The 21540-nt window shown below is 37.7% G+C and overlaps 2 protein-coding genes across 2 annotated transcripts; one reads left to right on the forward strand and one right to left on the reverse strand.

Annotated features, from left to right (window-relative positions):
- The first annotated feature begins 211 nt into the window (after window positions 1–211).
- LOC116287518 (uncharacterized) lies at window positions 212–7143 on the forward strand. The gene is made up of 2 exons (XM_089027510.1): window positions 212–317; window positions 4904–7143. Exon 2 carries the CDS (start codon window positions 4953–4955, stop codon window positions 6804–6806), a length of 1854 nt encoding a protein of 617 aa, XP_088883636.1. The 5' UTR covers window positions 212–317; window positions 4904–4952; the 3' UTR covers window positions 6807–7143.
- A 3071-nt stretch (window positions 7144–10214) lies between these two features.
- Window positions 10215–13242, reverse strand: LOC116287517 (trace amine-associated receptor 7e-like). Its single transcript, XM_031694197.2, has 2 exons — window positions 13122–13242; window positions 10215–11807 (listed from the first exon to the last, which is right to left on the reverse strand). The coding sequence occupies exon 2, from the start codon at window positions 11706–11708 to the stop codon at window positions 10770–10772; it is 939 nt and encodes a 312-aa protein (XP_031550057.1). The 5' UTR covers window positions 11709–11807; window positions 13122–13242; the 3' UTR covers window positions 10215–10769.
- Between the last annotated feature and the right edge of the window lie 8298 nt (window positions 13243–21540).

The following is a 21540-nucleotide window of genomic DNA, read 5'->3' on the forward strand; positions in this document are numbered from 1 at the left end:
ATTTATACAAGAAAAGTACTGTAAATCCTTGTGATGAAATTATTTATTTGATCGAATAAGTAACATTTCTTTGTTTAACGGATTCGCATGAGAAGAAACATGAATATGGATACAACCACAAGAATGAATCGTAATCTCAAGAGAATGACACGTGGTCATAAATGTTAGGAAACATTTGGGTTCCCTGTGTTACGTCCAGTTCCTCTCTATATGTATTTCAATCCCCCAGGCATATGTTTAAATTGTTGTTGTTGAACGTTAAAATTTCATTGATTTTCCGAATTTTCCACCAAAGATCGGGCTGTCTTCTACATAAGGTAAGTCAGTATTGATGTGTTGTGGTGTAATGGCTGATTTGAACAGAGTTTCCAGGTTCAAAGTGACTAAATTGTGGTTTGTTTGACCAATATTTTCACTGCAGTCATGTACTCATTTCTGCATATTGTTTATCTTAGCTTTCAATGGAATAATAAAAAATAAACCTAAAAAATAAACCTAAGATATAAGTCTTATGGCGTACTTTCTTGGTATCATGGGAAATAATCTTGCTTGTATCCAAATATCTTAGGAGAATAAGGTTAGGCGATGATAAGTTTCGCGTGTTTGAATAGGACCATCTCGTACAAAATCTGAACCATATAATAAGCTCAAGCTAGGGCATTGAGAAGCTCAGAAAAGCAAGAAACGTTGACGATTATCTTTCTTTAACTCTTAAAGTTCTTCCCAGAATCTATAGTTTGTAGATTGATAGAATATAGGAACCAAAGCAGTCGTTTTGTAATTCTTTTATTCAGCGCACGTGTAGAGAACTCATGGCTTGAACAATAGACGCTTCTTTCTTTACAAATGCATGCCCAAGTACTCAGCTATACACTTTACAAATAATTGGTCAAATCAGAAACTCGACGAATTTAATTTATTCTCCTGTGTCTGGTGCGAATAAGAAAAGTAAAGGTTGTGGTGTATGGTTGCATTTTAAAGATTTAATTGTCCGATGACAAATAATCGTAAATCAGAATCAATTCAATTAGTAATAATTTAAAAAAATGCAGATAGAACTTGTAGATTTTGAATTTTTTTAATCTATGAATGGTCTACTAGTTAATTATTTTTTGTAACATTTCAAATTGAATTCGTGTATGGTTTTGGTGTATAATTTACCTGGAATTTACAGTAAGTTTGAAATATAACAGAGAGATTATTCCGAAGCTCCAAAGTTTAATTATTATTATGTTACATTTTAATTTTGTTTTGGTTTACAGAAAACACCCTGAGAAAAAGCGTTAATTAACAAAGTAAAGAAACAAAATTATACCAATCCAAGCATTGAATTTTTTGAAAAACGAAACAACCTCTATCAGTGCTGATCTTAACTAGAAAAAAAATGAATTCTAGTTCATGTTTGGTTGGATTAAACAAGTGACATACTATAAAAGCAAACAAAGTATTCAGAGCTCCAAATGGCTGCCTGCCAATGCGTGGCCAAAATGCAGGTCAAATTTTACTAATGGCAGCTAAAAGGACTTTGATCTGCCAAATGGAAAATAATAATGGTAGTGCAAAGTTTTACTCCATCAAAATCATTTGTCCTTGAAAAAAGTATACTTTTTCTTAACTTTTTTGAGCCTAAGTAATGATAAGTACTAGATATAGAATTATAGATAAGATATAGTGCTTGGGAACGAGGTTATTCCGGGCGAAAGACCCTTGGAAATAAATTTGGAAAAATTAATTTCCGGCCTCGCTGGGAACCGAACCCACGACCTTCAGAATCGTACTACTGATTGCTCTACCTATTTAGGACTTTAGTTTTCTTTATATACAAAACTGTGGTTGTTATTAAATGTACATGCCTATTTTGATGGATGTGATAAATGATACATTGTAAGATCGTTTTAAAGCTGGGCATATATACACACAGGAATAATAATCAATGTGTTTTTAATGGCTTCATAGACTAGATCGAAAGACTTAGTACAATAATGATTTATGATTTACATAGCGCCCTTTCTATATGGATAAAAGGCGCTTTACATTGAGTGAATGACAGACTGAATGACAGATTGCTTTATGCAATTTACAAGCATGAGAGATGGTTAGTATGAGGTGTAGGCACTGAGGGTGGTCACTGCCAGCAGGGTTTCTTTACATCCTCAGTGGTTCTTTTACGTCCCTCAAATGTTGGTTAGTAATGATGAGTGTAGAGAGACGTTACCAACATTTAAAGTGGTCATCCAACCCACTTGAAGGTCTAACCATTTGCAGAATGTAATTACAAAGGCAGCAATTTCTCCTCAGTTATTTTAAGACCCTAAGTGTTGGTCTAGCCAGGGCTTGAATCACGACCTCCCGTACGAAAGTCTGATGCTCAACCAGCTGAGCAAACCAGTTGGCTGTAAAGCATCAGTAAATATCTTAATAACATTAACCTAGTCCATGTGGTTAGCATTGGTTATGCTGCTAAGGCCTCGTCCTTCACCAATGTTTTTGAATAGGTAGGTAGTTAGTCCAAGTTAGTAGTTGAGTTTGTTTGACATGTTCTCTACTATGCTACAAGAGTGTTTATCTGGGTTCTCCAGTTGAGTGGTGTATAGAATATTGGAATGTAGTAAAGAAAGTGTATGGAGGATACACAGCCCCACAAGCTTCTAGCTTAGTAAGTCCAAAATGTATAAATAGAAATATTTCTTTTCTTTTTATATATTCTTGATAAGAATAATGAAAAAAACCCTTTAATAGTCCCCTTCACAGTTCCCTGCACCATCTTGAAAGGTAGCCGTGCCTTTGCATAGGAGCGAGACGAACGGCGAGCTTGCAATAATAGAGACATGTGAACAATTGTCCAAGGTGTTAAAAAAGGTCTCTACTATTGCATGCTCACCGTTCGTTTTGCTTCGATGCAAAGGCACGGCTACCTTTCAAGATGGTGCAGGGAACTGTGAAGGGGACTATTCCATCTACAGTATTTTTTATATATATTTTGAGATATTGCTAAGTTTACCACATATGCAGGTTTTTTCATGGGCATTGTTTGTGCATGTCCTTTCTATGCATGAATTTAGTGTGTGTGTGTGCTCATCTTGATCATGTCATTCCAACGTTTTGATAAGCAAAATGTCATGAAAACGCCTATAATCTCTTATACTGTAGCTCTAAAACAAAGTCAGGCATCCTCCATTTTTATTTTTTATTTTGAAAAGAGGTCGGGGGGGGGGGGGGGTGGGTGGGGATAGAGTATTTTCATATTCACTCAAAAGTACCCTACCCTACTACTTGAGTTGGCTTTGGGGTCCATACTAAGGTACTTTAGTTTTAAATTGGCCATATGTGCTAATTGCCCTATTTCACTATGACGTCACTGCTTGTTTATGTGGGGGATAGAATCGCCAAATCCAATAGAAAATTCAACAAAATTTGCTCCTAGTGAAACAGTTTAATCTAAAATGGCCTGGTTTTCCGATATAATATGTGTTAATATGTACTAAAAAATATTCTGAGCATTTGCTGGCTATTCTACTTCTCTTCGTGGATTGATACAGGTTTTAGGACAATTTACGGTGAATTTGCGTTGATTTGACCTCTTCCGATGACCATGATCCTTTGCGTTTTAACAATAGATTGTTAAAGATTGTTTTCATGTGACGTCATGGTGAATTAGGGCAATTTACAGCTGTCACGTGATCCACCTGAAGTACCTGTGTCAATATGAACCCTGGAAATGAAGAGAACAAATTAATATTTATTGAGTAAAAAGTCAAAGTTTCAACTTACAGCATAAAAGTGCCGAGTATAATCTAAGATGAAATATTTGATTGACCTTTTCAAAATTGACTTGAAGCACAAAAGATACAAAAGAAATTCCCTTTTTTCTCAATGGAATTTGTGCCATTCCTTTTTTTTTTTCTGTTTTTTTTTTTTTTTTCTTCTTCTGAAAATTAACGACGGATATAAATAAAGGGACGTTTTTGAGTTAATACTGTGATGAATCTAGAATTCACCAGCTTAGGAGTAGAACTTTCTAGAACATTCTGTGTGTAATTAGGAAGTTGAACTGACAATTTCCAGAACTTTACAGAGTTAAGAGTCAGGAATAGCTGCATTAGTTATAGAGAATTCTAGAATGATGTCATATCTATATTTAGTAACATGACTAGGCATGAGTAATCGTTATATTTAGAACACTGAGCATATATAAAGGCAATGGTTTCAAAGTGAGGGGTTAGAAGTTGTAAGAGCAAGAATTAGTGAAGAACAAAGAAGATTAAAGGAGTTACAGTCAAGCTTACTGTCTGGTTAATTCGATTTAAGTGTCAGTTCGTGACAATACATTCGTATCTCCAAGCGCCCATGTAATATTCTGTTTATTATATAATTATCCATAAAATCAACTTAACAAGCTTTTTATTAATATGAAAAATCTTTATTTATAAGCTAATAGCTTAATTACACATGGTAACGATATTTTCACATGTGAAAATAACATGTTATTTTCACATGTGAAAATATCCGTTTTTCGAAAAGGAGAAATAAGGGTATTTTATGGATAATTATATGATAAAATGAGTTAATACATTGTTATAATACACTGTTTTCGTAATGGCTGACGAGAGCACAGAAATGAGGACAACCAGTAATCTTGCAAGACTGAACAAGGCTGCTCATTCGAAATAAAGGTGGATAGCGCGAATTCAGGTCAAAACAAAAGGTCAATTTCTATACTTTTCTTCTATAAGCACATTTCATGTGCTTTTATATTTTTATTGTAAACTAATGCCCGCGTGACCTCGTTTTTGTGTACTTGTCATCCATTATGAGAATGGTGTATTGAAAATGGTTTTTTTCTGTCGTTCTTTTTGTGTAAAATGTACAATTTGTGCATAACCCTAATTCTTGATCGTTGTAGTGCAGCTGTCTGTCTCAAGTGATCCATCTGCATCAGCCGGTCAAGTGACATGGCAGATACGAGCAAAGAAATGGCATCGAGTATTGAAATCTGTAGAGATTCTGGCATGGTACTCAAAGATACAAACAAAGAATTGACATCAAATGAATGCAATCAAGTTTGTTACGATGCTAGGTTGACAGATAACGATACAAGCAAAGAGCTGACATCAAATGAGAGTGGTATTAAAAGCAAGGATACAAGGAAAGAACGGCTTCATACAACTGTGAAGGAACAAATGGAAGATGTAATGAAAGACTCGCCATCTTCACCAAGTACAAATGGAGTAAAGGAAGAAAGAAAGGTTGAATTTGTCGAGGAAGGAAGAGTTTTTCATTCTCATAGATTCGAACGTGCAAATATTTCTCCAGTAATAATTGAGCCTGAAGGAAATGGGGGATGGAACTTGAATGTGTTGCATGTACAAAGCCATGACTTGCAGGTAGTTGCTCGCGAAGGATTTGATAATGAAGAGATTCCAACTGCATTTCGTCACCAAGACGGCATACAAATGCAATCTACCAATGAGATTGAAACAAGCATTTGCCACCAAAATGTTACACGAATAAAATCTACTGAAGCGATTGCAACAACCTTTCGTCACCAAGACGGCATACAAATGCAATCTACCAAAGAGATTGCAACAAGTATTTGCCACCAAAATGTTGCACCAAGGCAATGTACTGAAGGAATTGCGACAACCTTTTGCCATCAAGTTGGGTCACAAATACCAACTGAAAGCAAAAAAAATACACCGCCTGAAAAAATACACGCAGTAGCTTCTTCCTCTGCCACAGATAAACCTAGCACCTCTCATTGTGGTTCTAACATGGGGGTTTTAGTCAGCTCTGGTAACTTTCAGGAGAAGGAACATGTCATACAGCCGGTTGTTACACCACGTGAAGTCTCCAAGCAAGAGGTTGCAGTGCAGTGTCAATTTCCTGCACAAATGCCGATTCCCACAGATGCTAAACCATACCAGTGTCCGACGTGTTACAAAACATTCGCATATAAGTGGTCACTCAAGGGTCATGAACGTATCCATTCAGGATTCAAACCCTACAAGTGTAAGCACTGTGAGAAAGCGTTCACCAAACAGGATTTTCTAGACAAGCATGAACGGATTCATACTGGTTTTAAACCCTATGTTTGTAAATATTGCGAGCGAGCCTTCACACAAGAGAGTAATCTAACTGTGCATGAACGTATCCATACAGGAGTGAAGCCCTACAACTGTAAGCACTGTAACAAGGCATTTGCACAACGAAGTAGTCTTAAAACACATGAACGCATCCATACAGGTGTCAAACCATACCAGTGTACATACTGTAACAAGTTGTTTGCCCATCAAGGGAATTTAAAAGAGCACGAACGTATCCATACTGGCTTTAAACCTTACGAATGCAGTTATTGTAACAAGTCATTCACAGCACGGAGTAACCTTGATTTACACAAGCGTATCCATACAGGTTACAAACCCCACAAATGTGCTCACTGTGAGAAAACGTTTTTACGGCAAGGAAATCTTGAAGCTCATGAACGCACCCACACAGGTGTCAAGCCATTTAAGTGTAAGCACTGCGACAAGGCATTTGCACAGCAGGGGAACCTCGAGAAGCATGAGCGGATCCATACAGGTGTAAGGCCTTATAGCTGTAAACTATGCAACAAGGAGTTTTCGCAGCAGAGTCATTTGAAGGTACATGAACGCCTTCATACTGGGGAAAAACCATATAAGTGTAAACACTGTGATATGGCATTCACATTTTATGGCAAGTACAAAAAACACGAACTTTCACATAACGTTGAAGTTGTCTCAACAGAGTCATCTTACAGTGCAACTACTGTAACCGGCGCCACTTAGACCAATTAGACAAGAGAACCAATTAAAATGTAGAACGAAAACAATGCATTCCAAATTTGGGTAGTCGGACCAATCAGAAACCAGCAATTTGATAGGTTCTCGCGGTCTAAGTGGCCCCGGTAGTAGTCGCACTGTAAGCGGTACATGCGCGTATTCATATCGGAGAGAAGCCATACAAACCTACATTTTCAAGTTCAAGAAACAGGAACTCTCATATGGCATGGGAGTATACTGAAGGCAGCCCTCGCTGTGTTTTAGTCTAGTGTTTTAACTTTAACTAAGAAAGAGGAACTGTTTAGAAATAATACAACTTCTTTATCAAGAGAGAGAAAAAGAGGGAGGGAGGGAGGGAGGGAGGGAGGAAAGGACCTTAAAAAGAGAAGAAAGAAAGAAGGTATGTAAAAGGAGAAAAAAAGAGAAAGGATAAAGAGAATGAAAAAGATGGGCATTGGGGCGGGGGGAGGGGGGAGGGGGGTATCAATCCCAAAAAGGAAAGATTGACAAACTGAACTATAATGCTTGTCAGTCGTCTCGTTTCCAGTGTAAATTCTAAAGCCAGAATAATCACCCTGACGTAGGGGAATTGGCGAGGGACTCGGGAGTATCTGAGTTATCCTTCCCTCGTCACCATTTATGCTCTAATGGGAAGAGCTACATACATATAGTCCTAACAAGGTTGTAACAAATAGTGCTTACAGCGATCCTAAACATTGGGTAACAAAATACTAAATATATAATGGTTCTAGAATATGCCAAACAGGAAGTCGTAATGATGTATTGCATGCATGCTTACCAGTGCTTATTACCGGCATTTGCACTGCTACGCGGCCACCCCACACCAAAATCGTGACGCGCACTTTGCAATAGACTGCCGTCAATCAAACACGTTGACATCATTTACACGCGTGTGATTCAAAAGGCGCCAAAACTTGTCGATTGTTTACAAGTATTACGAGCCACACTCACCGGGCCTATCCGTGTAACTGACGTCAACGTGTTTGATTGACGGCAGTCTATTACAAAGTGTACTTCGCGATTTCTGTCTGGGGTGGCCGCTTAGCAATACAAATGGTGGTAACGATACGGTGCAAGCAATGTTTTGTGCCGCCTCCGGTAAGGCTTGGTACCCACTAGCAACATCAGGATCTTAATCATTAACATAAACTGCCTCAAAGACCGAGAAAATAATAATCGTAAGATGCTCGCCTATTTTCCTATGTTTATGATTGTTTATGATGTCAGTCCTTAAGGCAGGCCATGTAAATGTTTCAGTCATCAACATAGCACTTTTACAATTATGTTTATGATTATGATCATGATTATGACTCTAGTGGGTACCAAACTTTATTAAACATTATTTAAGGAATATAAAACGCCTGCTTATGTCTCTCCCTGTACTGTAATATAAACATGATGGGAACTGTACAGCAAGAGAGAAACGAGCCGTAGCAGCCCTACAGCTCCCATAGTGTTTACATCACAGTACAGAGACGTACTTTTTTCACTTTATAAAAACATTTGAACGATTTTGAGTGAGCGTGTCCTCAGAAAGGTAGAGGTAGCCAGTCAATCAGCGTGTGTGTTAATTTCAAGTATTTTATAAGCGTTTATTGTGTACACCCTAACAGCACTTGGAATAGTTAGAATAAATGGAGTTGAAGTGATATTGATAAGGAATGAAAGTCAAAAAAAAGGATTTCTTTCCGAGCTGCTTTCATTTTGTATCGCTTCTACTCCGTTTATTCTACTTATATTCATACGATACAAATCATTATTCATTACTATGAGTATCTAGTAAAAACACACAGGTGATTATTGAAAATCTCGCGCGCTGATTGGTCGAGAAACTCACACTATCGCACGATAATCACCTCCAGCGATAATCCAAAATGGCGGCCAGCCGCTTTGTTGCTGTTACCGGAAAAAAATGTCTTTTATCTTCTTTTTTTTTTGAAAGAATCACCTGTGTATTTAGACTAAGACAAGTACATTATTACGATACATGGACCAAGTGTTTCTAACTGTGTGTCCTCAATGTCCTGGCCCCAGAACGTCTTATTTATGCCGTGTATAGTAACAGGCTATTTATCCGAACCGTTTGTAAATATGAAACATTAGTATGGAGAGGAAAAGTGTTTGAAAGTACAAGCCTCTAGAACGTTTAGTTTTTTGTATCGCTTTTCTTTTCTTTTTTTATAGTGTTTTACTTGTACCAAACTGTCTCCTTCGCTGACTCCTCCATTTTAAAAGTGTTTATTAACTTTGAATGCACGTGAAATTTCGCCTCTTGCCGAACATCCTTTGGAATATCAGAAAGATAGTTCAGTGGGTGGTTGGTAATGTATTAAAGATTATTTCAGCAAAGTTCCAGCTCGAATGAAAGAGTTTTAATTTGAGCGATTTTCGTCCAAGTTCCCCTTTAAAACCCAAAGAAAACATCTAACAGTAAAATTGTTTGTACGACCAGGCTACTCAGATTAATCTTAAAACGTTTGCGCATGCGTGCATTTCAGCACGTTTTTTAAGAATTTTGAAGAGTTTGAGTGAGAAAATAAATGTTTGTTTTCTCCAAGTATACTAAAAAGTTCGAGAGTATACTTTTGTCAGACTAAGATACTGTATTAACAAACACAATATGAAAGAATAAGACTTAAGTTTTTAAGTTTTGGCATTTTGTGAAGTCCAATTTCTAAGGCATGTTTGAAAGTCAAATTTTCGTATGTTTTGACTCATTTGCATACGGATTCAGAGCATGCGCAGACATTTTTCACTCGTGTCTCTAGATACAGCTCGTGGAATGTTCATAAATTGTTGCACCGACAGTTAACACATGTTTCATATCAGCTGTATATCTCTAATGAAGACATCAGAGGATAACTTTGACTTTTCCCATAATATCTCACTTCACTGTCTAGCTTCCATGTTCTTGGTTCTATGTTCTTGTTCTTGACTTTTAAATTTTGTATTTGAGAGTATAAGACGAGTGTCCCCCTCACCAATTAATTAGGGGGCTGCCATGCAGGTACACCCAGTTATATAGTCAACATGTCTATTCATGCATATCCAAGATATTTCATCACAAGAGAGAAGCATGAAGTGTGAAGTAACGTAATTTTTGTGGAAGTATTAATGGTTTTCACGGCGGCCATGTTGGAGGAACTTAACAAAAGAATTGTCAGTGAATTCTTTTGTTATATCCTCCAACATGGCCGCCGTGTCTTTTGTTATTTAATTCTCTTGGGAATGGTTGAAAACCATCAATAAGAAAACAAAGTTCACAGATATGATTGATCGGGTACCAAACCAGGCGACTGATTGTTATACCGTCTATATCAGGTAATATTAATCATGTTAGTCCTAGGGCAAACGTCGAACTTTCCATGCACCGAACTTGATTACATAATCAGAGAATGCCGCCTCATTATCACCTGATGTCCATTGTTTTTAATGAGTTCGGTGCATGGAAAGTTCGACGTTTGCCCTAGGCCTTGGATCGTTAACGTTTTTATACAAATTTATTATTTTCGTTAAGTTATTTGACTTCGGCTGTGACATGAGCCACAACTGACAGGGAACCAATTACCGGTAGGGTGAGCAAAAAAACAAAACCAACAAAAATAACAACAGAGTTTAGAATTAACAACAACAGCTGACTTCGCTTGCAAGACTTCGTTTAGCATTACACTTTAAACAACAAATGGTTTTTTATCATTCGGGGGATTAGTCTCCCCACAGCCGTTCGTAGTCTCGTTCTTAGTGTCCTACGCTCACTCCCCACCATCATCATCATCCATCATCCATTATCCATCATTCATCATCCATCATCCATTCCACCATCCATCATCCATCATCTATTCCCCATCATCCATCATCAATCATCCAACATCCATCATCCATCATCCATCGTCCATCGTCTATCATCCATCATTATCACTATTATAATAATCATCATCATTGCTGTTGTTACAGTTCATGTTCATCTCTTTTGACTTGTATTCTGTCACGGTTACCATGGTGAACGATAAGATAGTGATGGTCACGTGAACAGCTGAATATCAGTCGTGACAAGGACTTCCTAAAATCTCTCATTCTGAACACATAGATTAATGGGTTGATAAGCGAGTTGAGATTTTGGATTAAAACCGCTGTTTGGAAAATCCTGTAAATGTTATCGTTATATCCAAACAGGAATATCCTGTTCAAAATATATACGTAAGGTAGCCATGTTATTAAAGACAAGACAGTAGCTATAAAGAGCGTCATTGCAAGATGGTGTTCACGTTTCTGTCTCATTTGTATGGCAGCTGTTTGTTGTTGATTTGGTTGGAGTCGCTTTGCTTGGATCTTGACTTTGATAAAGATTGCTGAGTATGATGTACAGATAATAAGCAGGCAGAGTAGTAATACAATAACGACAATATCTTGCTTTATTTTAACATAACCATAAAATAGAACAAAAAGAAACGGTAAGATCCATGTGATGGTGAACACCGCAATATACGTCTTGAGTCGTGTTGTACGATGTTGAAAGGGAAAGAAGGTTGCGTAGACACGGTCAAGAGAAACCAGAACCAAAGAGAATAGAGACGAAACCATAAAAATACAATATATATATTGCCCTTCCACGAAATATATATCAGTTAAATTAAAAATAACATCGCTTGGCATAATTAAGGCACCAAACAACATATCAGCCACTGCTAAGTTAATGAGGCAGTACACACTACGACGACGAAGATGTCTGTTGATAATAAACGTGACAATCGTAGCTAGATTGAAAACAACGATCAAAAAATCAAGAACACTGAAAATAGCAGACCAGATGATGATTTCGGTGTGAGTAAGTACAAAGGTATCGATTGTAGCATTGACGTCCGTCGATGTGTTACTACTGTTACTCATCCGTATTCTCTTTATAATCACTATTAGTTAAGTATTCGTTAAGTATTCGTTAAGTATGCGTTAAGTATTCGTTAAGTATTCACTGGATTCACTGCAAATCTGAAAAAAATAAATTGCTTAATTAATTACTCAATAACATTTGTTATTGTAACGATCAGTAAAAACACACGCAGTGCAACATCTCGCGCAATATTGCAGGCAATCAGCTTCGCAACTCGACGCAGTTTTTTAAACGCAATGTTTGAAGTAGAAAACGATTCTAATTCAGCATTGCCTGTATCGTTGTGTGCAATGTTGAACCGTGCCTCTGTGCCTTTATATCTACAGTAAACCAGACATGCTCTACATTCGTACGGGAATCCTAGAACAATGTCCGAACTTTATGGTGACACTGAGTAAACCCCACGCAATTTCATACCACGTGACGGCTAGAGCTCAAAAGATGAATTGCAGTTCAATAGTTTTTTATATTAGCAACTGTGGCAGTCCTGTCGCGAAGTTTGAGAGAATTGTCGCACTTTAAAATAAAACGGCCAACTCATACATGGATCGAACCCTGAAACAACCTCTGGGCTTACCTAAGTCAAGGCATCGCTAACTCACAGATCGAACCCTGAAACAACCTCTGGGCTGATCTAACTCAGGGCACGGCTAACACACAGATCAAACCCTGAAACAACCTCTGGGCTGATCTAAGTCAGGGCACGGCTAACTCACAGATTGAACCCTGAAACAACCTCTGGGCTGATCTAAGTCAGGGCATGGCTAACTCACAGATCGAACCCTGAAACAACCTCTGGGCTGATTTAAGTCAGGGCACGGCTAATCCACAGATTGAACCCTGAAACAACGTCTGGGCTGATCTAAGTCAGGGCATCGCTAACTCACAGATCGAACCCTGAAACAACCTCTGGGCTGATCTAACTCAGGGCACGGCTAACACACAGATCAAACCCTGAAACAACCTCTGGGCTGATCTAAGTCAGGGCACGGCTAACTCACAGATTGAACCCTGAAACAACCTCTGGGCTGATCTAAGTCAGGGCATGGCTAACTCACAGATCGAACCCTGAAACAACCTCTGGGCTGATTTAAGTCAGGGCACGGCTAATCCACAGATTGAACCCTGAAACAACGTCTGGGCTGATCTAAGTCAGGGCATCGCTAACTCACAGATCGAACCCTGAAACAACCTCTGGGCTGATCTAAGTCAGGGCATCCCTAACTCACAGATTGAACCCTGAAACAATCTCTGGGCTGATCTAAGTCAGAGCATGACTAACTCTCAGATTGTATAATGAATGAAATGAAATTACTGTAGATACTTGTCGTTGGTAAAAAAGAATATGTTGGTATATCTTTACCAGCAACTTGCCAAAGCTGCATGGTGAGTGGTTTTAAATGTTAGCTTACCTTAACGAGTTTGGAGAGTACGGTAGCTATACAACTATCTGCAGGGAGTTCAAATAGTACATCATATCTTCTACATATCTGCTACATGTCTCACTTTATAAGAAATTACCGATGATACGTCCTTCTTGTTTATTGCACAACTCCTTTGTGAGACAGATTTGTAGTTATATCAGGAAAACTACTGTGATGACGGTGAATTAGTACGTGCACAGCATGTGCTATCTAAAGAAAAGCATTTGAATCAATCATGTTCCTAAAATCGTATGCCTCTATTCATGGTTGACGCAGTTTGCAGTCCCCATTACGGAGCCTCTTTCATGGACTCTTTTTCAAAAACACCTTGCACTACAGTATTTCAAAATGATGACGCAAACTGTGTAGTTGAGACCCATTGAGAGTGGCCAGATGGAATTTGTTTTTTCACTGCAATTTGTCAAAAAAGGTAAGAGGAACCGTTTCTTTTTGCGAATTGACGGAAACGAGAAAAACACATTGCAAAGTGCAACTTGAAGCTGCCGAGTTCGAGTAATATTAAAAACTACTACAAAGGTTCAACTTCTGAATCTTATGAAAAGAGGATTTCCGGGTCAAGAATGAAGAAAGGTCAGTTATAGTAAATGCTTTTCTTTTCTAAAATCTCTCATTCTGCGTGAACACATAGATTATGGCATTAATCCGCAGTTGAATTAAGATGGCTATGACGCAACGACAATGACGCCATTATTTGAGCCCACGATGTGCACGCACTAAAACCACTCAAAACCGCGTATAACCTTCAAAATTTCATTGAGGAACCATACGCGTTTTAAATTTCGACCGTCTCGGATGGAATAAGAGTGAGTTTTCTTTTCGTAGTCGCTTGGACTTGTGTTGCAGGGCTAGCACCTTTTTTTCGTCGTCTGCGAGGAGGGGCGTTTTTTCGGGCAAAACCTCATGGCTTTAAGGCATGAACTTTAAGGTTGAATACCTTAGGGGTAGAGGTGTTATTGTTATTGCATATTAATAAGCAGTAGACACTATGCCATCGAGTTTACCCTGATATACTTCATATCCTATTTAACTAGCGAAAAATATAGTTAAATGACATACGATATAACTGACATAAGGTTTATCCCGGTGTAAGGCTTGTAAAACTTTGGATTACTTTCGGATCCCACGTGCACAGCCAGCGGCGCATGGCGAGGATAGTCGATGGTATCCGAAGTCCCGCGTACTGGGTGGTCGACTTGGCTACTCTGTTTGCGACTGCGCTTACGACTTTTTATGGACAAACCATGACTCGGTAGGATTCAGTGATTTCTACAAGGTAATCGCAGCCATTTTTGTAGTAAATTTTATCTGTTTTATATTTTGGAACAAACTTAAGGCCCACAGGTTCATGGAATGTGTCAAGTGTTGTTTAATTAAAGTGCTTTCAGGTATTTGCAATATCTAGAAAAAAATTATCGCAAAAAACGACCACTGAATTGGAGTGTTCTACACGAAGCATGTCAACAATGTCGCTTCATGAACGATTTGACAGAACCGGTGCGATATGAAACTGACTCGGATTGTTACAGTGACAATATTTGAGCCCTTTAAAGGGATAACTGAGCTCCGTAAGCAGAATATTAAGCCCTGAATACCTGGAAGTGAATATTTTACATAAACATGATTCAAAAATGTTGCTGTATATCTATCAGCAGTAGACACATGTACTCATCGAGTACGTATTTTTTAAATCTATAAAGATATTTAGTTCAAATACTGGCTTGTTATATAATCAATATATAATATGAACAAACGAAGATAAACTGGCAACGGGAATTTTGTGTTGTGCACAAGGACGGACGTATGTACGCACGGACGGACGGACGGACAAACCGACGGACGAATCCAAGTTAAGAAAAAGCTCTTCTCAGTCAACTGAAGTTAGCTTTTTACTTAATGCTGAATCATAGCAAAAAAATAATTCTTTTCTAAAAAAGAATCCTCATTTTCTTGAATTAGTAAAAGTCAACATCTATCAAAAAAAAAGGATGAAAATCTAATGCTAGAGGAAAGTAAGAAGAAAAAAAGTACTCCTAATACGGTGGGAATCGAACCCACGTCCACCATTCACCTATTGTGCACTCTTAGTCCCAACGGGATTAATGAACGCTTTACTTTCAACTAAACTTTTCTTTTGTCTTTTGATCGTTTGTTTTTGTTTCCTTGCCTACCTTGCTCTCATTGGTTTCTTTTGTCTTATTCTATCATATATACACTCCTTTCTACCACTTCTTTCTCTTTTACTCCGACGAAGGACTAGCGTCCGAAACGTCAGTAAGTTTTTTCATCTTTTTACGGTGTATAATTTACCTTTTCATCATTACAACTTTAATTAGATAATTAATTCCAAAATACAATAGGAAAAAAAATAGTACTTGGTTGGGTGACCTGAAATTTATACTTACCTAACTTTTTTAAAATTCTTTTTTAAGATACTCCAGTAAATATAGAGCTTATAAATGTTTTTTTTTTTCTTTCCATTTTTAATCCGCCTAGTGTGACCCATTACCGTCTACCCACCGCAAAAATGCTTTTAAAAGCATCTGTAAGCGGATAAGCACCCATTTTTGTTTATGTTCCCGACGGTTTTTTGTTTTTATTTTTGGTCGCGTCGTTGTAATTATTGTCGTTACGGCCTTTTTTGAGTCTTAACTAACCTAACATCAGACTTTTACTTTTAGTATTGATTCTATATAAAGTGAATGCTTTACGATAAGTTACAAAATTCTCGCGCGCTGATTGGTTAGTTTTAATCATTAAAATAGGACAGACAGATAAAGCTGACTTCTAGGCAAGCGCGCGATCTTTCCGTTGGCTGTTTTGATCTCTAAAAATGAGAAGTTTTTATCGACCGTTTTTGTTATTGTAAAAAAAAACCAACCAAACAAACAAACAAAAAACAAAACAAATAGACATCAGCTTTTTTAATGTCTGTCATTTTATTGACGAAGAGATTTTGTCATCGATGACGCAATTTATCGTCAATAGAGAGTTTTAGATTTACGCTCACGGCAAACGTGAAACGTGAGCTGACCAGTGAAAAATTCTTTTAATTTACTAAAAACGAATATCAAAAAAATCCAAGTAGTAGAAAAATGAAAAAATATTTGTGTGTGGAGAGAAAGTTTGCTAGAAGTAAAGTAAAATACAGGAAAACGATGAAAACGTGGTCGTACGTTTGGCGTTTGCGGGGAGAAAAAAGTCAATCTAAAGCTCTCTAAATAATGGGACGGACACCTAAAAAACAGGTGTCTATTTGTTAAATACATAATATCAAACTTATTATTATTCTTAAATTCATATTTTTTCTTTTTAACTTAATTTGTAGGAAGTCCGTAATATAAACTACTGAGCTACCAGTAGTCTATATCTACCTTTAGACTTCGGAACCATATGTAGGCCTCTAAAAGAGCATATACATGCAGTACACATCTATTCTTCGTCGTTTGAATCCGAAATTAGCCATCTAGCTCTAGTTCTACGGATATTGTACTTTGTCTTACTACCGCGATAAGATATTGAATACTAAAGATTTTGAGATTTTATGCCCAACTCTTTTACTACCGTCTAAAGTAAGAATTGCACCACTCACAGGCAATACGGATATCGTCATATCTATTTTTAGAATTAGGAATTGCACCACATCCTATATTTTACGTCAAAGTTTGATCCTAATAAAATGTTCTGATCTAATTGCCTATTGTTAAAGGATTAGACTCTTTTTACTTTATGCTTTTGTTTCACCCTAATTGAGTTCTACGAAGTTGACTCATCAAAAAACAAACAATTAAATGACTTGCCCCAGGAAAAAGAGCAAACACGTTTTTCAAAAATCTTTTTTTTATTCATTTATTCATAAAACGCTCAATGCATGTGAATACAAAAAAAGTTTAGTTACAGCTCTTTTCATTTTTTAACTAAGTATGATGTTTTGATTGTCAGTATATATTTGTTCAATAGAAACACCCGTCACTTGAAACAATAGAGGACTGTGTTCTGCAAAATTTGCGAGTCAAAAAAACCTACTAGATATCAAGACCACGTTTGTAAACAATAGAAGACTCAACAAACACAGTGTTTTGATTGATTTTCATAGTTCAGTCACTACAGCTAAACTCCGAACTACACATTTTGCCAGTCGGGTATCGACTTGGCTATCGCTCTCAATCGTTCTGATCGTCGCGGTGGTTTTAAGATTTTACCAAGATATTTATCTGAATCTTGATAGCTAATCCACTTCACAGATTTTTCTTTACTTGACGGAGGAGTTGGTGGGAAATCAGGTGGAGGTGGCAGGGATTGTGTTTTGGGGGTGCTGAATGAGGAGGCAATTGAAGAGGGTTGATCAAAACTAGTCGTGGTTCTTAATGGAGTGGAAGGAACCTCCGGTGAAGCTGAAGCTCTCGCTCGATTGAGTTCCAGAGCAGGAGTTCTAATTTTTGAGGTTAGCCGCTCTAGGAATGAAGGCGTTTTAGTTTTGGGTGTGGTGTAGCCGCTATCAGTGAGACTTGTTGAAGTAACATTTTCTGGGGATGTTAGACTAGTGGGGAGACTGGGACTTGTCAATGGTGGTACCTGTGGTGATTGCACCATTTCCAGCATTCAGCTGTGGGGCGAACCACTTCGAATTTGCTGTTGTAGATTAAGATATCGATCGTATAGCTGCGAATAATTTTTGATTTTTAGTTCCGCAGGGGTATTGGAATCCCTGAGAATGCTAGTCATTTGCTCCTCTAAGTTCTGCATTGTTTTTAATGTAGGCAATTGTAAATAGCTTTGACGTTCTAAATAGTTAGAGATAGATTGCGTGACATCTGACTGTCCACCACCAAGTTGCGAAATTGCTGTTTTTGACAGCTTCGTCTGCAAAGCAGGCAGATCATTGGGAAGAACATTCGTCCGAAGCCTGCATTCTTCTGGTGTGTTTGGTTTGAGATCCACGAAAAGATACCCATAAGGTCTTTGAACAGCGGCTTCGTACTTTTGCACAAACTGTTCTGTTTTTCCCGGGTACATTTGTTTTCCCAATGTCATCATTTGTAGTTTTTCTCTTGGGTTTTTAAAAAGAACAAGGTAAGCCGCATTCAAACTCAGGGTGCGCATGATTTTTCCTTGAAAGTAGAGATTCTGCATCAGGAAAATGACACTGAGGTTGCGATGATGAGATCCTTTGGTAAATAGGTTCATGATTCTCTTGTCGTTGGATGTCTCTGTCATTTGATCGTCAATTACAATCACATTATTGATTTTGGGGTCGAAGTAACCATCCTCGTCAATATCGTGGGGTATGCCTTTCACGAACTCGATCCCGGGAATGGTTGCTAACATGTGTTCGTAAGCAGGTTGCCATTGTGCGTAACTCCATACAATACGCCGTGGTGATGGATTTATGACTTTTGTTGCATGTTCAAGCAAATTCTGAACCCAGACCGTTTTTCCAGATCCAGTCATTCCAGCTACCAGAGCAGTGAACGGATGGAGTAACTGAAACCTGTCACATTTCGTGTGATCTTCAACATTTTGAGGCAATGGGTACGGAGTGAATCGATGACTGCTTTTTCGCATTTGTTCTTGACCGATCCAATACTTTCGTTGCGAATTGTCCAACTTATGGGTTCGACTTAAATGAGTGTATAAATTTTTTTGCTGCTTTTCGCAAATAGGACAGAACCGTGTCATCGTGCGTCTTTCGAAGAATGAGGCCAATTCCTATAGGGAGCGCTATTTATACGAATTCAGGGATTCTAGTCTACATAAGATTCTAGTGTTGATATAAGAATCTAGTAGAGTCTAGTTTAGAGTCTAGTGTAGAATCTAGTGTAGAATCTAGTGTAGAATCTAATGTAGAATCTAGTGTAGAATCTAGTGTAGAATCTAATGTAGAATCTAGTGTAGAATCTAGTGTAGAATCTAGTGTAGAGTCTAGTGTAGAGTCTAATGTAGAATCTAGTGTAGAATCTAGTGTAGAATCTAGTGTAGAGTCTAATGTAGAATCTAGTGTAGAATCTAGTGTAGAATCTAGTGTAGAATCTAGTGTAGAATCTAGTGTAGAATCTAGTGTAGAATCTAGTGTAGAATCTAGTGTAGAATCTAGTTTAGAATCTAGTGTAGAATCTAGTGTAGAATCTAGTGTAGAATCTAGTGTAGAATCTAGTGTAGAATCTAGTGTAGAATCTAGTGTAGAATCTAGTGTAGAATCTAGTGTAGAATCTAGTGTAGAGTCTAGTGTAGAGTCTAGTGTAGAATCTAGTGCAGAATCTAGTGTAGAATCTAATGTAGAGTCTAGTGTAGAATCTAGTGTAGAATCTAGTGTAGAGTCTAGTATAGATAGTAAAGAACCAGTTGTATAACAAATACGATGGTTCTTTCCGTTGTCATTTCATTTGAACAAACCATCCCGTGAGAAAACATGTCTGTCTTACTTTGTGATAACTTTGGCTATTTACATCTTTTGACTAAATGCCCAGAGCATCAGAGAAATGTTTTGCTTGCAACAGCCACTCCCGAACAAGTTCATGTAATATGTGAGGTCTGTCATAATTTATTACAAGGAACAATTCCCATATCAGAAGGGCAAAAGGAAAGATTGAGATCGCACAAGGATGATATAAGAGAGTTAGCTCATGGATCAATACCATTTAAGGCCAAGAAAAAAAATCTGATTCAAAAAGGCGAGGGCTTGGTGGGGGAGGTCTTGCCTCCTCTAATGAGCGCTCTGAGTCTTTTACTGCTATAAAAAACCCAGCCAAATGCCAAGAACTTCATTTTACTAGTAGAGGTCATCATGAAGAGAAGAAGAGTTTCAGAAGAAGAATCTACAGAACCCGAGCTGAGCGAAGATTCCTCTAGCGAGGAGGAGCAATTTTCGAAATCGGATGAGAATGAAATCAATCGAATGGCACGACAGCTCCCTAAAAGCATACCGCGACAAAAGGCACATGATTTACTTCATAGCATGGTAGCATCCAAAGATATTTTGTATTGGAATTCCCATGGAGAAATGACTCATCATCAACGTAGAATTCCACTAGCCAACATGAAAGAATTAATCGAGTATGCTTTGTTACCTTACAACCCAGAAGTTAACGCCCCAAGAGGGCTCAAGACTTTTACCAGTGGATTGGCAGAGCTTGATTTGGACAAGAATCTTATTCGCAACAAAATACTATTGGCAGATCTGATTGCCAGGCAACCAGAGGATAACTATGATACGGATGTTAGCAATAGTGAAACTGAAAGTGACAATGATGCTGAAGAATCCCAAGAGGAACTTGACAGCGAGGACTCAGAATCGGAGAGTGAGGACGAAGAAGAAGAAGAAGAAGAAGAAAGAGAGTGTCACGCTTGTCAAGAACCCAAATCGTTTTCAAAGATATCAGTTGCACAATGCCCGAATTGCTGTTGGCACGAAGCGTATCACAGTCCTCAAAACGAATTAGTCGTGTGTGACGTTTGCATACACCCTTTTGTTATCAGTGCCAAAAATACAAAACAAATGTTTTATCGTTGCGAAGACTGTAATTTAATGCATACACTTTCTTTAAAATCAAATACGCTAAAACCTTGATATCTAGTAGGTCTTGATATCTAGTAGGTTTTTTTGACTCGCAAATTTTGCAGAACACAGTCCTCTATTGTTTCAAGTGACGGGTGTTTCTATTGAACAAATATATACTGACAATCAAAACATCATACTTAGTTAAAAAATGAAAAGAGCTGTAACTAAACTTTTTTTTGTATTCACATGCATTGAGCGTTTTATGAATAAATGAATAAAAAAAAGATTTTTGAAAAACGTGTTTGCTCTTTTTCCTGGGGCAAGTCATTTAATTGTTTGTTTTTTCATGAGTCAACTTCGTAGAACTCAATTAGGGTGAAACAAAAGCATAAAGTAAAAAGAGTCTAATCCTTTAACAATAGGCAATTAGATCAGAACATTTTATTAGGATCAAACTTTGACGTAAAATATAGGATGTGGTGCAATTCCTAATTCTAAAAATAGATATGACGATATCCGTATTGCCTGTGAGTGGTGCAATTCTTACTTTAGACGGTAGTAAAAGAGTTGGGCATAAAATCTCAAAATCTTTAGTATTCAATATCTTATCGCGGTAGTAAGACAAAGTACAATATCCGTAGAACTCAATTAGGATGAAACAAAAGCCTAAACTAAGCCTTTAAGGCTTTGAGATAGAAAAACTATATTTTATGAATAATTAGAAACTTTTATCTTTTTAGGATTAAACTTTGACGTAAAATATAGGATGTGGTGCAATCCAGCCAACTAAGAATAAATATAACTGACCACCCCTCCCCCTACAGCACCTCACTTAGAATAGCTATGACGTCGACGTTATTACGGGCCCGGAGTAGGGTCTGGGGGAGAGCA

The sequence above is a fragment of the Actinia tenebrosa genome, unplaced genomic scaffold, assembly GCF_029948245.1.
Source record: "Actinia tenebrosa isolate PJP-AT-01 unplaced genomic scaffold, QUT_ActTen_1.0 PGA_scaffold11__36_contigs__length_13525064, whole genome shotgun sequence".
Classification (NCBI taxonomy): domain Eukaryota; kingdom Metazoa; phylum Cnidaria; class Anthozoa; order Actiniaria; family Actiniidae; genus Actinia; species Actinia tenebrosa.

What these genes read in the sequence shown, in the direction of transcription:
- LOC116287518 (XM_089027510.1), top strand. Translation starts at nt 4,953, where the DNA reads ATGGCAGATACGAGCAAAGAAATGGCATCGAGTATTGAAATCTGTAGA.
- LOC116287517 (XM_031694197.2), bottom strand. Translation starts at nt 11,708, where the DNA reads ATGAGTAACAGTAGTAACACATCGACGGACGTCAATGCTACAATCGAT.